Source organism: Macaca nemestrina, chromosome 4, assembly GCF_043159975.1.
Source record: "Macaca nemestrina isolate mMacNem1 chromosome 4, mMacNem.hap1, whole genome shotgun sequence".
NCBI classification, from domain to species: Eukaryota; Metazoa; Chordata; class Mammalia; order Primates; family Cercopithecidae; genus Macaca; species Macaca nemestrina.
Window position 1 is genome coordinate 54,131,199 of NC_092128.1, and position 15,226 is coordinate 54,146,424.

At 38.5% G+C, this 15,226-nt stretch overlaps 1 protein-coding gene across 17 annotated transcripts in view; it reads left to right on the forward strand.

Annotated features, from left to right (window-relative positions):
- The window catches only part of LOC105475333 (SRSF protein kinase 2), a 296,256-nt gene that overhangs the window by 232,611 nt on the left and 48,419 nt on the right, over positions 1-15,226 (forward strand). For all 17 annotated transcript variants that reach the window (XM_011730501.3, XM_071094728.1, XM_011730505.3 and 14 more), the window contains 3 exons: positions 7,201-7,309; positions 8,354-8,441; positions 8,986-9,073. In XM_011730501.3, the coding sequence (XP_011728803.1) occupies positions 7,201-7,309; positions 8,354-8,441; positions 8,986-9,073 (285 nt within the window). The remainder of the gene's footprint in view (positions 1-7,200; positions 7,310-8,353; positions 8,442-8,985; positions 9,074-15,226) is intronic.

A 15,226-nucleotide genomic window follows, 5' to 3' on the forward strand; every position in this document is an offset into this window, starting at 1 on the left:
CTAAAGATAAATTTTCTTTTTTTTTCAGCAGTGATGCCTTTTTATTTATTTTGCATGATTGTACTAGTTAGAGCTTCCAGAACAGTAGAATAGAAATGGGGAGAGCAGACATTCTTATCTTGTTTCTGGTATTAGGGGGAAAACATTTGGTCTTTAATAGTTAAATCTGATGTTATCTGTAGGTTTTTCATTGATGTTCCTTTATTCCTACTTAATTGAGAATTGTGATCAAGAATGAAAATTTCATATTGTCAGATGATTTTCTGTGTCTGATATGCTGATCATATGGATTTTCTTTTTTAGAATGTTAATTATGATGAATTACATCAGTTGAATTTTGAATACTGACCCAAGTTTGTGTTCCTGGAATAAATCCCATTTGATCATGATGTTTTATCCTTTTGATATATTATTTGATTTGATTTGTTGAACCTTTTTCTGCAATGTTTATATCTACATTATGAGGAAAATTGGTCTGTAGTTTTCTTATAATGTCTTTGCCTGGCTTTGGAATAGGCTTTGGAATAAAAAAATGCTAGCTTCGTAGGATCAAGACTGGAAGTATTTCCTCTTTTTTTTTTTTTTTTTTTTTTTTTTTTACTTTTTAGGAGGAATTTGTAGTATTTCTTTCATAATATCAAGAAAGAAGATACCAATGCAGTTTTTATGGGAAGATTTTGAACAATAAATTCATTTTTTAAAATAGATACATGGTTATTCAGATATTTTTTTTCTTGTTTGGACCTTGTGTCTTTTCAGTTATTTGTCCATTTTATCTGAGTTTTCACATGTACAGGTATAACATGATAATATTCCCTTGTATCTTTTTAATGCCTCAAAAATACATAGTGACGTTACCTCACTCATTGCTCATGATGGTAATTTGTGTTTTCTCTCCCTACCCAGTCTGCCTGGCCAGAAATTTGTTAATTGCTTTCATTTTCTTAAAGAACCAGATTTTGGTTTCACTGATTTTCTAGACTGTTCCTATGCTTTTTTATTTTACTTATTATAGTTCATATCATTATTATATTTTCATTCTTCCATTTACTTTGGATTAAGTTTGCTATTAAGTTTTAGTTTTCTAAGGTGGAAACTAAGATTACTTTTTTGAGATCTTTTCTGATACAGGCATTTAGTGCTATAAATTTCCCTCTGAGTTTTGCTTTAACAGCGTTTCATAGATTCTGATAAAGTTTTCATTTTCACTTAATGTAAGAAATACCTCCTAATTTCCTTTTGATTTCTTCTTTAGCCTATGGGTTATTTTGAATTGTGTTACTTAGTTTCCAAATTTCTGAGTATTTTCTCTTCTTGGTTTGTAATTTAATTCTGTTATGGTCTGAGGACATACTTGGTGTGATTTGAATCCTCTTATTTCTTTTTTTTTTGGAAATGGAGTCTCACTCTGTGGCCCAGGCTGCAGTGCAGTGGTGTGATCTCAACTCTGCAACCTCTGCCTCCTGGGTTTAAGAAGTTCTGCCTCAGCATCCCAAATAGCTGGGACTACAGACGTGCACCACCACGCCCAGCCCATTTTTGTATTTTTAGTAAAAGATGGATTTTGTCACATTAGCCAGGCTGATCTTGAACTCCTGACCTCGGGTGATCCACTAGCTTCGGCCTCTCATAGTGTTGTGATTACAGGCGTGAGCCACCACGCCCGGCCGAATCCTCTTACTTCTATTGAGACTTGTTTTATGGTATAGTACATTATGTATCTTGGTAAATATTTTGTGTGTCCTTGAAAAGAGTATTTGTTGTTGAGTGTAGTGATCTATAAGTGGTAATTAGGTCAAGCTGGTTGATAGTGTGTTCAAATCTTCCATATCCTTACTGATTTTATGTCTGCTTGCTTTTATTTTATCAATTTTGGGAGAAGGAAGTATTAAAATCTTCAGTGACACAGAATGTTGTCTTTATGTTACGTTACTGTGAACAAATTTCTTTTTTCCACCCCTTCCTTTTTTTTTTTTTTTTTTTTTTTTTTTTGAGACAGAGTCTCGCTCTGCCACCCAGGCTGGAGTGCAGTGGCCCGCTGTTGGCTCACTGCAAGCTCCACCTCCCAGGTTCACGCCATTCTCCTGCTTCAGCCTCCCGAGTAGCTAGGACTACAGGTGCCCACTACCTTGCCCGGCTAGTTTTTTAAATATTTTTTAGTAGAGACGGGTTTCACGGTGTTAGCCAGGATGGTCTCGATCTCCTGACATCGTGATCCACCCATCTCGGCCTCCCAAAATGCTGCGATTACAGGCTTGAGCCACTGTGCCTGGCTCCTCCTTTTTTCAATCATTGTGTGTGTTGGGGGTGATTCTCAGCTTTCCCTAGTACTTTGAAAGTTTTCAGTGGTTATATAGAGACACCGCCCAATCAGAAGGCTGAGAAACCACTCTCAGCAGAGCTTGGGTGACACTTAATATTATCTTTATTAAGAAAATAAAGAGACTTTGTTGAAAATACTTCCAGAACATTGTCTGTCATGGAATTCTGAACTTCTGGTTAACTCTATAAATAGAATCTATTTTTTGCTAGACAAGGAAAAGGGAATCTTTATCTTTGGCTAGCAAGTCACCCAAATAGCTAAAAAGGAGAGTTTTAACATTTTCATCTTTGGATTCTTTTTACTATCTTAGGTAGAGTTTTAGTTACAGAAACCTTGGCTGTGCTGGAGGCATGGAAGTAGAAGAAACCAGAGCAATGAATTTAATGGTTACTTAACAGTTCATTCTTGATCTCTTCGTGTTTGTAATCTGATAAGATTTTTTTTTTCTTTTAGAAACAGGGTCTCACTGTATTGCCCAGTCTGGTATCGAACTCTCGGGCTCAAACAATCCTCCTGCCTTAGCCTTCCAAAGTGCTAGGATTACAGGTGTGAGCCACTGCACCCGGCTAAGATTTGTTTTTTGAGAAGCCAAAACAAAAAAAAAGAAAAACAACTTTGATAAATGCATGCTTTTATATTAAATAGTACAAATAGTGAAGTGCACAGGTGTATCCACCAAACCCTTAAGTCATGGTGATCTTCAAGTACCTGAGACTTTCTGGCACCCTGCCTAATGCTGTTAGCAGGGTCCATAGCACTGTTATTGTCCCATACTCCTTTTCTGTCCTCTGGTGAAGCAGCGAACTGAATAAAGTTTGAGTCTTTGTCTAGTAACTGTACTTGTTTTCTTGTGTGCTGGGCAACGTGGTACACCTTGGGGTGTCCATTGCTAATAGCCATTATAGTGCACACAGTTAACTAAGCCCAAGGAATTGGGGTCATTTCTGGTGGAGTTACTGGAGTGTTCATTTTCTCTGATTCCCTGGTTGTTAGTTAGGTTAGTGTGGTCTGGTGCATGGAAATAGGGACCACTCTTCTGGCAGCATGGATGTTAGAGGAGATGCCCTGTGAGCAAGGTGCCATTATGTGAGAAGGGAATGAAAAATGAATGGTCAGAAGATACTAATTTTGTAGGAAACCAGGAGTTACAATATGAGAATATACATAGACTTGAAATTGTGTATATCACATTTTGAAAATTAGAAGTAAGTTAAGTGTTTTATAGTTGTTTTTTTAAAAAAAATGTTATTACTAGCCAGGCATGGTGGTATATACTTCTTGGAGGCTGAGTTGAGAAGGTTGCTTGAACCCAGGAGTTCGAGGATGCAGTGAGCCCTGTTTGTGCTGCTCTACTGCCCAGCCTGGGTGACAGAGCTAGCCCGCATCTCTTGTGTAGTTTGCCTTTTTATAGAGATAATAGTTTTAGCTAGACTGAGGGCTTCAGGGATACTGTACTCCACTAGTAATTTTGTTGTTGTTAGCTTTCAAAGCCCTTGAGAAAAGAAGCTGCTGTGCTTATGCTGTGATTACATTGGAAATAGTGCTCCTCTGTTTTTGCTCACATGTACACACTTTGGCTAATTGAGAATTTGAATCTGAAACATATACTAGTGTGATATAGATTTCTTTTTATGCATAAATTATTTTTAAATTTAGAGACAAATATTAGCAATAATGTATGTTTAAGTAGTATATAGATTTTAATTAAGACATCCCATGTTTTCTGTGTACTAAGACCAGGAGGCAGTCCTCTAGTTATTAAAATTAGAGTGTATTTCTTACTAGTTGACAAAACATGGGTTTTGGAGTCAGACCTAGTTTCTAGCCCTGAACCTAGTACTTCATAATCTGTGATACTTGGTGTTCTCTGTAGCAGTGTAAAAATAATACCATCTACTTTGTAGAGTGGTTTCAAGAATTATGATAGATCAGTCTTTCCTAAATACTTGTGTTATAAAATGCAACTAGGTCTCTGAAGAAATAATTCCATGAACACATATGTCAGGAATACGCAGCATTTTCTGTTCTCTTAAAGGTTCTCACTCTGTATTAAAACATTAGGCCTATGGTCAAGAAATCTGGTTTTCTTTGTTCAACACTGCGTTTCTCTAACAGAACTTCTCCCTTCTTCCTTCCCACTGCCCTGATCCCCTATCGAACACCTGCAGTATATTATAGTTTATTTTTGTTTCATGGAACATGGTTTTGAAAATAAAGTGCCTAGCACAGTGTTCCTAATTCATACCAGATAAACAGTTTCATTTCCTGCTTTGAATGTTAATTTTAATGGTTTCAAAACTGTATTGTAGGCTGGGCGCGGTGGCTTATGCCTGTAATCCCAGCACTTTGGGAGGCCAAGGTGGGTGGATCACCTGAGGTCAGGAGTTACAGATTAGCCTGGTCAGCATGGCAAAACCCTAACTCTGCTGAAAACACAAAAATTAGCCGGGTGTGGTGGTGCAAGCCTGTAATTCCAGCTACACGGGAGACTGAGGCAGGAGAATGGCTTGAACCCAGGAGACAGAGGTTGCAGTGCACCAAGATGGCCAATGAACTCTAGCCTGGGTGATGGAGCAAAACTCAGTTGTCAAAAAATATAAATAAATAAATAACTGTATTATAAACTCAGAGCTCATCTTTTTAATTAATTTTAGTTTAATCTTCTAAGTAGTAAGACATTTAATAATACATTTTATTCCTAATTCACTATCATTTAGTTCATATATTTAGCCAAAATGTTGTCATACACCTTGAGATTCAAATCCAGGAAAAGCAAGTGCAAAGGCAATAGAAGGGTGAGAATCTCAGGAACTCAGTAGCTGGTCACATTCCTGCTTCACATAGGAATAATCCAACACAATTTAAATATTCATAAATATATTCTTGACGTGTTATTGAGAGCCCCCTGGGAATATATTGAAGGATCTGGTTAGATACTTCCTACACCTGCTTTAGACCTCTTAAGACGAGGCGCAAGCCATCCACATCTTTACTGAGTAATTTGTAAGAATTCTGCAGATTAAAAGAGAAATAGATGTCTTTACAATTAAAAAGCAAACGTTAAAAGAATTAAAAATCTGTTTCCAATGTAAAAAAGTAGTAAAATATTGTTTTAGAAAAATTGAAGAAATTGAAAAAGCATAGCTAAAAAGAATAAAATATAGATAAAGAGAGTAAGAGTAATTTTATACCTAGGAATGTCCATTGCTAAAATCTTATCCTCTGTATTTCACAAAAAGTATACCATATTATCTGCGCTAGTTTGTAGCTTGCTTATTTTGCTTAAAAATGGAAAGCAAAGAACTTCCCGTGCCAGGTATCAGTGAGGCACCCTACTTCCCCTCAATAATCTACCTTAATAGGGTGTCCTCTGTCCCTCTATAACTGATTTCTTCCTTTCCTTTCTTTCTTCTTCTTCTTCTTCTTTTTTTTTTTTTTTTTTGTTGAGGTGAAGTCTCACGCTGTCGCCCAGGCTGGAGTGCAATGGTGCAATCTTAGCTCACTGCAACCTCTGCTTTCTGGGTTCAAGCAATTCTTCTTCATCGGCCTTCCGAGTAGCTGAGATTACAGGCGTTTGCCACCACATCTGACTAATTTTTTGTATTTTTAATAGAGACGGGGTTTCACCATCTTGGCCAGGCTGGTCTCTCGAACTCCAGACCTCAGGTGATCTGCCCACCTTGGCCTCCCAAAGTGCTGGGATTACAGGCATGAGCCACTGTGCCCCGCCTCATTTCTTCATTTGTAAGGAATGTTTCCAGGAAGGAGTTAGAAGTTGGCAGAATAGTGATGAGAGGAACAAGCCCTATTAGAACGTAAATTAAGACATGCATTGTACAGTTTCTAGTTAGTTACGAATAAACTATTGATGCATGCAGAATTATACAGAGTAAAGATTGTTTATTTTTGTCAGTTTTCTTGTACATATCCAAAAAGATTTGAATTTAACTTGTTTAGGAGAAAAAAGTCTTTAAATACCAAGAGCTGGTGTGTGCATAACGTACACACCTAGGTTGAAATACAGAACCTTGGCCAAGCGTGGTGGCTCATGCCTATGATCCCAGCATTTTGGGAGGGGAGACTTACGGATTGCTTGAGCCTAGGAGTTCAAGACCAGCCTGGGTAATGTCGTGAAACCCTGTCTCTACAAAAAGTACAAAAATTATCTGGGCATGGTGGTGTGTGCCTGTAGTTCCAGCTACTTGGGAGGCTGAGGTGGGAGGACCTCTTGAGCCTGGGAATCAGAGGTTGCAGTGAGCTGAGATCTTGCCATTGTACTCCAGTCTAGACAGCAGAGTGAGACCCTGTCTTAAAAATAAATAAGTAAAATAAGTAAATAGGGAACCTCAAGTTATTGTTACGGTGTGCTGGATGGTTCATTGCCTCCTTAAATTAAAACAAGAAGTCTAATAGGAATCGATAGAACACTTTTTGCTCAGGCTGGATTGCAGTTGGACACTTTTTGCTCAGGCTCATTGCAGCCTCCACCTCCCAGGTTCAAGTGATTCTCTCCCCTCAGCCTCCTAAGTAGCTGGGACTACAGGTGCTCGCCACCATGCCCCGCTGATTTTTGTATTTTTACTAGAGACCAGGTTTCACCATGTTGGCCAGGCTAGTCTCGAACTCCTGACCTGAAGTCATCCACCTGCCTCAGCCTCCCAAAGTGCTGAGATTACAGGTGTGAGCCACCTTTTCCAACAAGAAAAGCCAACACTTTTTCTTGTTGAAAGATATTCCTGAAAAAAATGTATTAGTAAACGTGTTTTAGTCTGCGTGTGTTATGTAGAGCTTTCTTTAATGATACCAAGAATTGACAAAAGAGATGAAATGTTTTTACTACTTTTCCAGTATTTTGAATTTTTTTCTTTCTTTTTAAGGTGGCTATCATCCAGTGAAAATTGGAGACCTCTTCAATGGCCGGTATCATGTTATTAGAAAGCTTGGATGGGGGCACTTCTCTACTGTCTGGCTGTGCTGGGATATGCAGTAAGTGTTCTTTGTCATTTGTGCATTTGTTTCCTGGAGTAGTTCAACATATGTGTTCTAAGAAGGTATGGCTGAGGGTCACCACTGCTTTGTTGAGGTATGTGAAGTGCTTAGCACAGGCCTGCCTCAGCTGGCTAGATTCCTTTCTGCCCCACTGCCTTAGTTTGAAGTTCATTTGAAATCTTAAAATATTACTTGCTTCCAGCTTTATTTCAAAGTTAATTCACTGAAATTGTTTTACATTGGGATTATATTATTTTTCTAGTAATTCATCCATATCAGACAAACATAATGTATAGTATAGGCTTTTCAGTGTATAGGCTTTTCAAATCAGTCATTTCTAACTTTTCAAAGCCATGACACATAGTAAGAAGCTTCATTGCTACTCCGCATATACACACATGTATTTTGTGCGTATGTGTGTGTGTTCTGAAACAAAAGTGTTAGAGGAGAGTGGTTTTCACTATTAGGTTGGTGAGTAATATTTGTGATAATTCTGGTATTTTTCTAGTCTTGTTTTAATTAGGGAAAAAACAAAACAACAAAGCATAAAAGAGACTGTCTTGACCCATACAACTATTTAATGTGGCCCCACCATTTGAAAAGTACTATTTTAAAGGAAAGCTTATGTTTTTGTTTATTGGATAGATCTCATACAAGTTGAATATCCCTTATCTGAAATGCTTTGAGACCAGAAGTGTTTTGGATTTTGGAATATTTGTGTATATACACAATGACCTTAGAGATGTGACCCAGATCTAAACACAAAATTCATTGTATTTCATATACACCGTATATACATAGCCTGAAGGCAGTTTTATACAACATTTTAAATAATCTTGTGCAACATACAAAGCTTTTACTGAGTTTTGATTGCAGTCAGAGTTGGAATTTTACACTGTGGCGTCATGTCGACACACTCATAATATTTTAGGTTTTGGGGCATTTTGGATTTTACATTTTCCAATTACGGATGCTCAACCTGAATACTAATGATTTCTTTCACTGATAATATAAATACTTTTTTTTTTTTTTTTTTTAAAGGGGGAAAAGATTTGTTGCAATGAAAGTTGTAAAAAGTGCCCAGCATTATACGGAGACAGCCTTGGATGAAATAAAATTGCTCAAATGTGTAAGTACTTTAAAAATGTGAATGATATAAGAAAATTTAATGACTTAAAAATTTTACAGAAAGGTTTTTCTGGGTAATACTAAATTAAAGTCAAGTTTGGCTGGGCATGGTGGCTCATGCCTATAATCTCAGCACTTTGGGAGGCCAAGGTGAGCAGATCACTTGAGGTCAAGAGTTCAAGACGAGCCTGGCAAACATGGTGAAACCCCGTCTCTACTAAAAATACAAAAAAGTAGCCAGGCATGGTGGTGGGCGTCTGTAATCTCAGCTACTTGGGTGGCTGAGGCATGGGTATCACTTGAACTTGGGAGGCAGAGGTTGCAGTGAGCTGAGATCGTACCACTGCACTCCAGACTGGGCTATAGAGCAAGACTCTGTCTCAAAATAAAAAATAAAAATGAAAATAAATCAAGTTTATTCTTTATAACTTTGTGATGATTTTTTATTTTAAAACACACTTGTATTTAAACAGTATTGCTGTTATAATGGGAAAACGTGCTTTGTCTTAAACTCTGTGTTCTTGCATTCCTTTTTCTTGGCATAGGTTCGAGAAAGTGATCCCAGTGACCCAAACAAAGACATGGTGGTCCAGCTCATTGACGACTTCAAGATTTCAGGCATGAATGGGATACGTATCCTTTACTTCCTGATTTATTTATAATGAAAATATTTCAAGCTCCTATAATCTCTGTTTTCTGCTGTATCACCTTCAACATAAACTCTCTAGGAACGCTGTCAAGTATTATAAAGTGGTCCACCTAGGATGGTTTGCATGGCTTTTCGGGGTATTTGGTATAGTAGCATCTTAGAAACTTACTTTTAACACAACAACTTGACTTAATTTTGGTGTGGAATTAATGATCTTTTCCTGTTAATTGTGGTAAAGTTTTTTTGTAGTGGTAAATAAAAGCATACATCAGCAACACTTCTTTGTGTTTTAAACTTTCGAAAACCAGTGCGCAAGGACAATTTGTGTGTGCCCCAGTGGCTGCAAAGCACCATGTGAGAATGGAGCATTGGTTAAGATAAAAGGAAAAGTGCGCTGTAAATGTCCACATCCCAGGATAGCACTTGACTGCTCTTAGTTCTGAATAGTACGAGTAGTTGCCACATTCTGTTTCCAGAATTATACAACTGAGCCTTTCAAGTAATTGTCCCCAGAGGCTCATCTTTCTGTCAGGAGAATATGGAAACATTTTGGTTTTCCTGATTTTATTCCCAGTTATCTATATTGCAAAAGTTTAGGAAAGGTAAAATGATGCATTTTCTTTTTTTTTTTTTTTTGAGACGGAGTCTCGCTCTGTCGCCCAGGCTGGAGTGCAGTTCCCAGATCTCAGCTCACTGCAAGCTCCGCCTCCCGGGTTCCCGCCATTCTCCTGCCTCAGCCTCCCAAGTAGCTGGGACTATAGGCGCCGCCACCTCGCCCGGCTAGTTTTTTGTATTTTTTAGTAGAGACGGGGTTTCACCGTGTTAGCCAGGATGGTCTCGATCTCCTGACCTCGTGATCCGCCCGTCTTGGCCTCCCAAAGTGCTGGGATTACAGGCTTGAGCCACCATGCCCGGCAAATGATGCATTTTCTATACTCCTTGATATATCTGAGATAAGCCAGTGCTTGATAGAAAATACCTTTATTGTTTTTCTTTACAAACTTATTGGGAGAAATTTCAAACCTATATGAAAGAGAGAGTATACTGCAGTAAATGGTTGTAAATTTGTCCCTCAAGTTTAATAATTGTCCTGGTCTGGCCATAATTGATCCATCTGTCTTTTTTTGCTGAATTATTGTAGAGCAAATCCTAGAAGTCATGTCCTTTTACTTCTACGAATGTCTTTGTGAATCTTTGAAAAAATATGAACCTTTAAACATAACCATAAAACTCACCAAAGACATTAACAATTTCTTGATATCGCATCAGGTATCCTTGGTATTGGAGACTTCTTCATTCAGATTTCCTTGGTATTGCAAAAATGAATTTTTAAAGACATATTTGAATCATTTTTAACAATATTGTTTACTCCTAAGTCTGTATTCACTTACTTTAGTTGTTCAGTTTAAGATTAATTTGTTCAATTTACATTTTTATCTTTCTTGTTAGAATATGATACACAGAGTATTTGAATTATCCTGACAGAAGTTAGTGACTCTAAATAGAGGAAAGTGTTTCTTGGTCAGCTATAAGTTTAGTTGTTTCTCATGTGTTTTAAAAAGGATGGCCTTATTCCTAATGTGTCCCTTCCCTTCTGGTGGGTTCTTGGTCTCACTGACTTCAAGAATGAAGCTGCGGACCTCGCAGTGAGTGTTACAACTCTTAAAGGTGGCGCATCCAGAGTTGTTTGTTCCTCCTGGTGGGTTTGTGGTCTTGCTGACTTCAGGAATGAAGCTGCAGACCCTCGCCATGAGTGTTACAGCTGTTAAAGTTGGTGCAGACCCAAAGAGTGGGCAGCAACAAGATTTTATTATGAAGAGCAAAAGAACAAAGCTTCCACAACGTGGAAGGGGACTTGAGCGGGTTGTCGCTGCTGGTTTGGGTGGCCAGCTTTTATTCCCTCATTTGTCCCCACCGATGTTCTGCTGGTTGGGCCATTTTACAGAGCGCCAATTGGTCCATTGTACAGAGTGCTGATTGGTGTGTTTACAATCCTTTAGCTAGACACGGAGTGCTGATTGGTGTGTTTTTACAGATTGCTGATTGGTGTGTTTACAATCCTTTAGACACAGAGCACTGATTCGTGCATTTTTACAGAGTGCTGACTGGTGCATTTACAATCCTTTAGCTAGACACAGAGCACTGATTGGTGCATTTACAGTCCAATAGCTAGACAGAAAAGTTCTCCAAGTCTCCACTCGACCCAGGAAGTCCAGCTGGCTTCACCTGTCACTAATACTAGTTGTCTTTGGAAGTGTGTCTAGGAAGAAGACAAGCGAAGGTGTCTCTTGACTTTTCTTTCTTTTTTGAGAATATCAGTTTTGACCATGCTACTAAGTTATGTGGGTGCTTGTTGGTTTTGATGGGGACTCAGGAGGAAGTGAATTAGGATTGTAGAAAGGGTTGGCATGTTATCCTTCCTCTACCTGAGGAGTTGGCAAAGGGTAGCTCCAGGGGGAAGTAACAGAGAGCAAAGTATCCCAAAACCTGTAGCTCAGAGAAGAAAGCAAAAATGAAGAGAAGAGATAATGCCTTCAGTTTCCTGAATACTTTTTCTGCATATGGGTGTTGGATCCTCTGAGATAGCCCTTTGTGTGCCTGGGGTAGGCAGTACTTTCATTTTCCAAGGTTCAAGAAAATTGGACTACTTACTCAGAGGCATGTGACTGATGGGTGCTAGGTTGTGTCAATAGCTGTGGTCTTCTGGCTTCTCTCAGATTTTTTGCTCTTTATATCATGTTTGGAACAGATCCACCATTTTGATATTTTACTTTCACAAATGTCAGAAGCCTAAGGATAAGGCTTTTTCCCAGATTTAAACTCCAGAATGACATCCAGTTTATGCATCTACTAAGTCATGATCAACTAGGGAAGCATTTCCTTCACTCCATGTATTTGAGAAGGTTTTTATACGAGGGAATGTCACCATGTTCATAGAAAAACTAGATTAAAAGATAAAAATAAAGAACATAAACTTTATTTCTCACATAAGTTTCATCAAGTTCAAGACACTTTTGTATATGATGATACCAGCCATTTAGTTGCTCCTCAAAGAACCAGGGGTCTTAGGAATTTAACCATGTCAGTGCAATCTTTTTTACATTATTAAGTGAGGAAAAATGGGTGCCCTTTTTAAGATTAGGAAACATAAATTAGGAGTAGCCAAATAAGGATTATAAGGTGGATTTCTAATGAGTTTCCACTGAAACTCTAACAAAATTGCTCTCATTTGATGAGAGGAAAGAACAGGAACATTTACATGGTGGAGAAGGACTCCCAGTAGAAGTTTTCTCAGGTACTTTCCTGCTAAAGCATTCGCTGACATTCTCAAAAAACTCTCTTAATAAGCAGGTGTTATTGTTCTTTGGTTCTCCATAAAGTCAACAAGCAACATGCCTTAGCATACCAAAAAACCATTGCAGTGTCCTTTCCTCTTCACTAGTCCACTTGTGCTTTGACTGGACCACTGCCACCTCCTGGTAGTCATTGCTTTGATTGTGCTTTGTCTTCAGGATCATACTGTAGAACCGTGTTTTATGTCCTGTTACAGTACTTTGAAGAAATGCTTCAGGATCTTGATCCTACCTGTTTAAAATTTCCATTGAAAGCTCTGCTCTTGTCTTGATCTGGGAACAGTGGTTTTGGCATCCATTGAGTGGAAAGTTTGCTCAACTTCAATTTTCAATTAGAATTGTGTAAGTTGAACCAGTCATGATGTCTGTGGTGTTGGCTGTTGTTTGCTCTGTCATCTGTCCTTTTCAATTAGGGTGCAGACTTTTTTTTTCGGGAGGTGAAATTTTGCTCTTGTTGCCCAGGCTGGAGTGAAATGGTGCCATCTTGGCTCACCACAACCTCCACCTCCTAGGTTCAAGAGATTCTCCTGCCTCAGCCTCCCGAGTAGCTGGGATTACAGGCATGTGCCACTACACCTGGCTAATTTTATATTTTTATTTTTATTTTTTTTAGAGACAGGATTTCTCCATGTTGGTCAGGCTGGTCTCAAATTCCCGACCTCAGGTGATCTGCCCGCCTCAGCCTCCCAAAGTGCTGGGATTACAGGTGTGAGTCACCATGCCCAGCCGCAAACTTTTTCCACACAAATTGATGCAAATGGTCTGCCACTGCAGGCTTCATCTTCAACATTATCTCATCCCTTCTTAAAACGGGTTATTGACTTGAAAACTGCCGATTTCTTTGGGATATTGTCCCCTTAAACTTACCATAAAGCATCAGTGATTTCACCCAAGCTTCATCATAACTTTGATGTTTGTTATTGCTTCGATTTTAGAATTCATGTTGCTCTGGTAGAGGCTTTTTTCAAACTGGTATGTTATCTTGTGAGTGCCTCAAACTAGATCCTGTTCAGATATGTTAACAAACTAGTATGAGTTTATTTTGGTGCAAAAAATTTTTTGAAATCTATGCATAGTGTTTTCAAAATACACATTTTCCATAAACTTTTTGAAAATCCCTCATATTTCTTTTAGAAATTCATCTTTAGTATACTAGGACGTACCAGTGGCTGCTAATGTTACCTCATTCTTTTTCTCCAGTTAATTTCTGCTAACTCCTGAGTATATTTTTCCCTTTAGATAGATAAATCGGTAAGTAGATAGCGGCAGAGCAGTCACTTCTTTCGTGTCCAACCTGCAGGGTCGTTTGTGGGACAGCTAACAGAACATTTCTTTGGAGAAACTACTTAATTCGTGGGTAAATAGAGGTTTTTGAAATATACATTCTAGTGGCTATTTTTACTCTGAAGCAAAATGCTGAGTAATCATCATAGTCCAGATGTGCCAGTGCTTTGAGAAGACTTAGATTATGTTTTGGATATCCTGGGCCTCGCCCTATGCCTGCTGCTAAATTTAGTCCTTAACTAATCTGCCATTTTTGTAATGATCCTGGGAAATAGTAAGAAACTTCTGGCTTTAGATTATCTGCGCATAAATCTGTAGCGCTTACATTCTTCAACAGGATAGAAAGGTTTTTCTCTTTTTCACTAAAAATATTTAAAATAATACTGTTTTAATGTAGCATATTCAGTTATTATAGTTGATCAAATCAACTACTTTTTTGATTCTGAAGTCAACTGTAAGACTCCAGGGATGAACAAAATGTTCTCAAAAGGTTTCAGAGCCATTTGAAATCTTCCTGTATAAATGATATGAATATATAATGAAATTGGAGATGTCATAGTTGTGAAGGCTGAAATACCTGTTTTTTAAAAAAATTAAGCTGGGGTCAAGTGTGGTGGCTCATGCCTGTAATCCCAGCACTTTGGGAGGCCAAGGTGGGCAGATCACTTGAGGTCAGGAGTTTGAGACCAGCCTGGCCAACATGTTGAAACCCTGTTTCTACTAAAACTAGAAAAATCAGCCGGGCATGGTGGCACACGCCTGTAATCCCAGCTATTCGGGAGGCCGAGGTAGGAGAATCACTTGAACCCGGGAGGTAGAAGTTGCAGTGAGCTGAGATTGCGCCACGGCACTCCAGCCTGGGTGACAGAACGCGACTGTGTCTCAAAAAAAAAATTAAGCTGGGCATGGTGGTTTTCACCTGTAGTACTGACTACTTGGGAAGCTAAGGCAAGAGAATACCTTTAGCCCAGGAGTTCTAGTCCAGCCAGTGCAGCATAATGAGACCTTGTCTTTTTAAGAAAAGAAAATCCAGATTCCTGAGATGTTGTTATTATAGATTAAGTCTTAATACCATGTCTTAAATGGTGATCATACATTCTTAACACCTGCCTATAGTATTAAAATTGATCTAGTTGTATAATGTAAGGTATTATTAAAGGAAAAGATTAAATAGGTCTTAACTGTGTTTACTAAATTTTTATTTTATAATTTGTTTTAAGTAGCTTATCAAGTAGAAATTTAGGCAGGCAGTGAGGACACTTAAGATACTGAAGCTCTGTATTTGTTTCATGTCAGTTCCTAGGAGGTTTCAGTTTTGCCTGTTTCATTAGGCCTATTTCCAGGAAGTGTGCTGAGATGGGTGAGAGTGCAGCTCAGTGTAGGCTTCAGTAGTGTGGCTCAGCCACCTGGCACTTTCTAAGTGCATTCTACACCTAGAAAGTGCCATGTCCTCATGCCTACAGTGGGGTTAATTACATTATTGCCTAAGGTTGTTTGGAG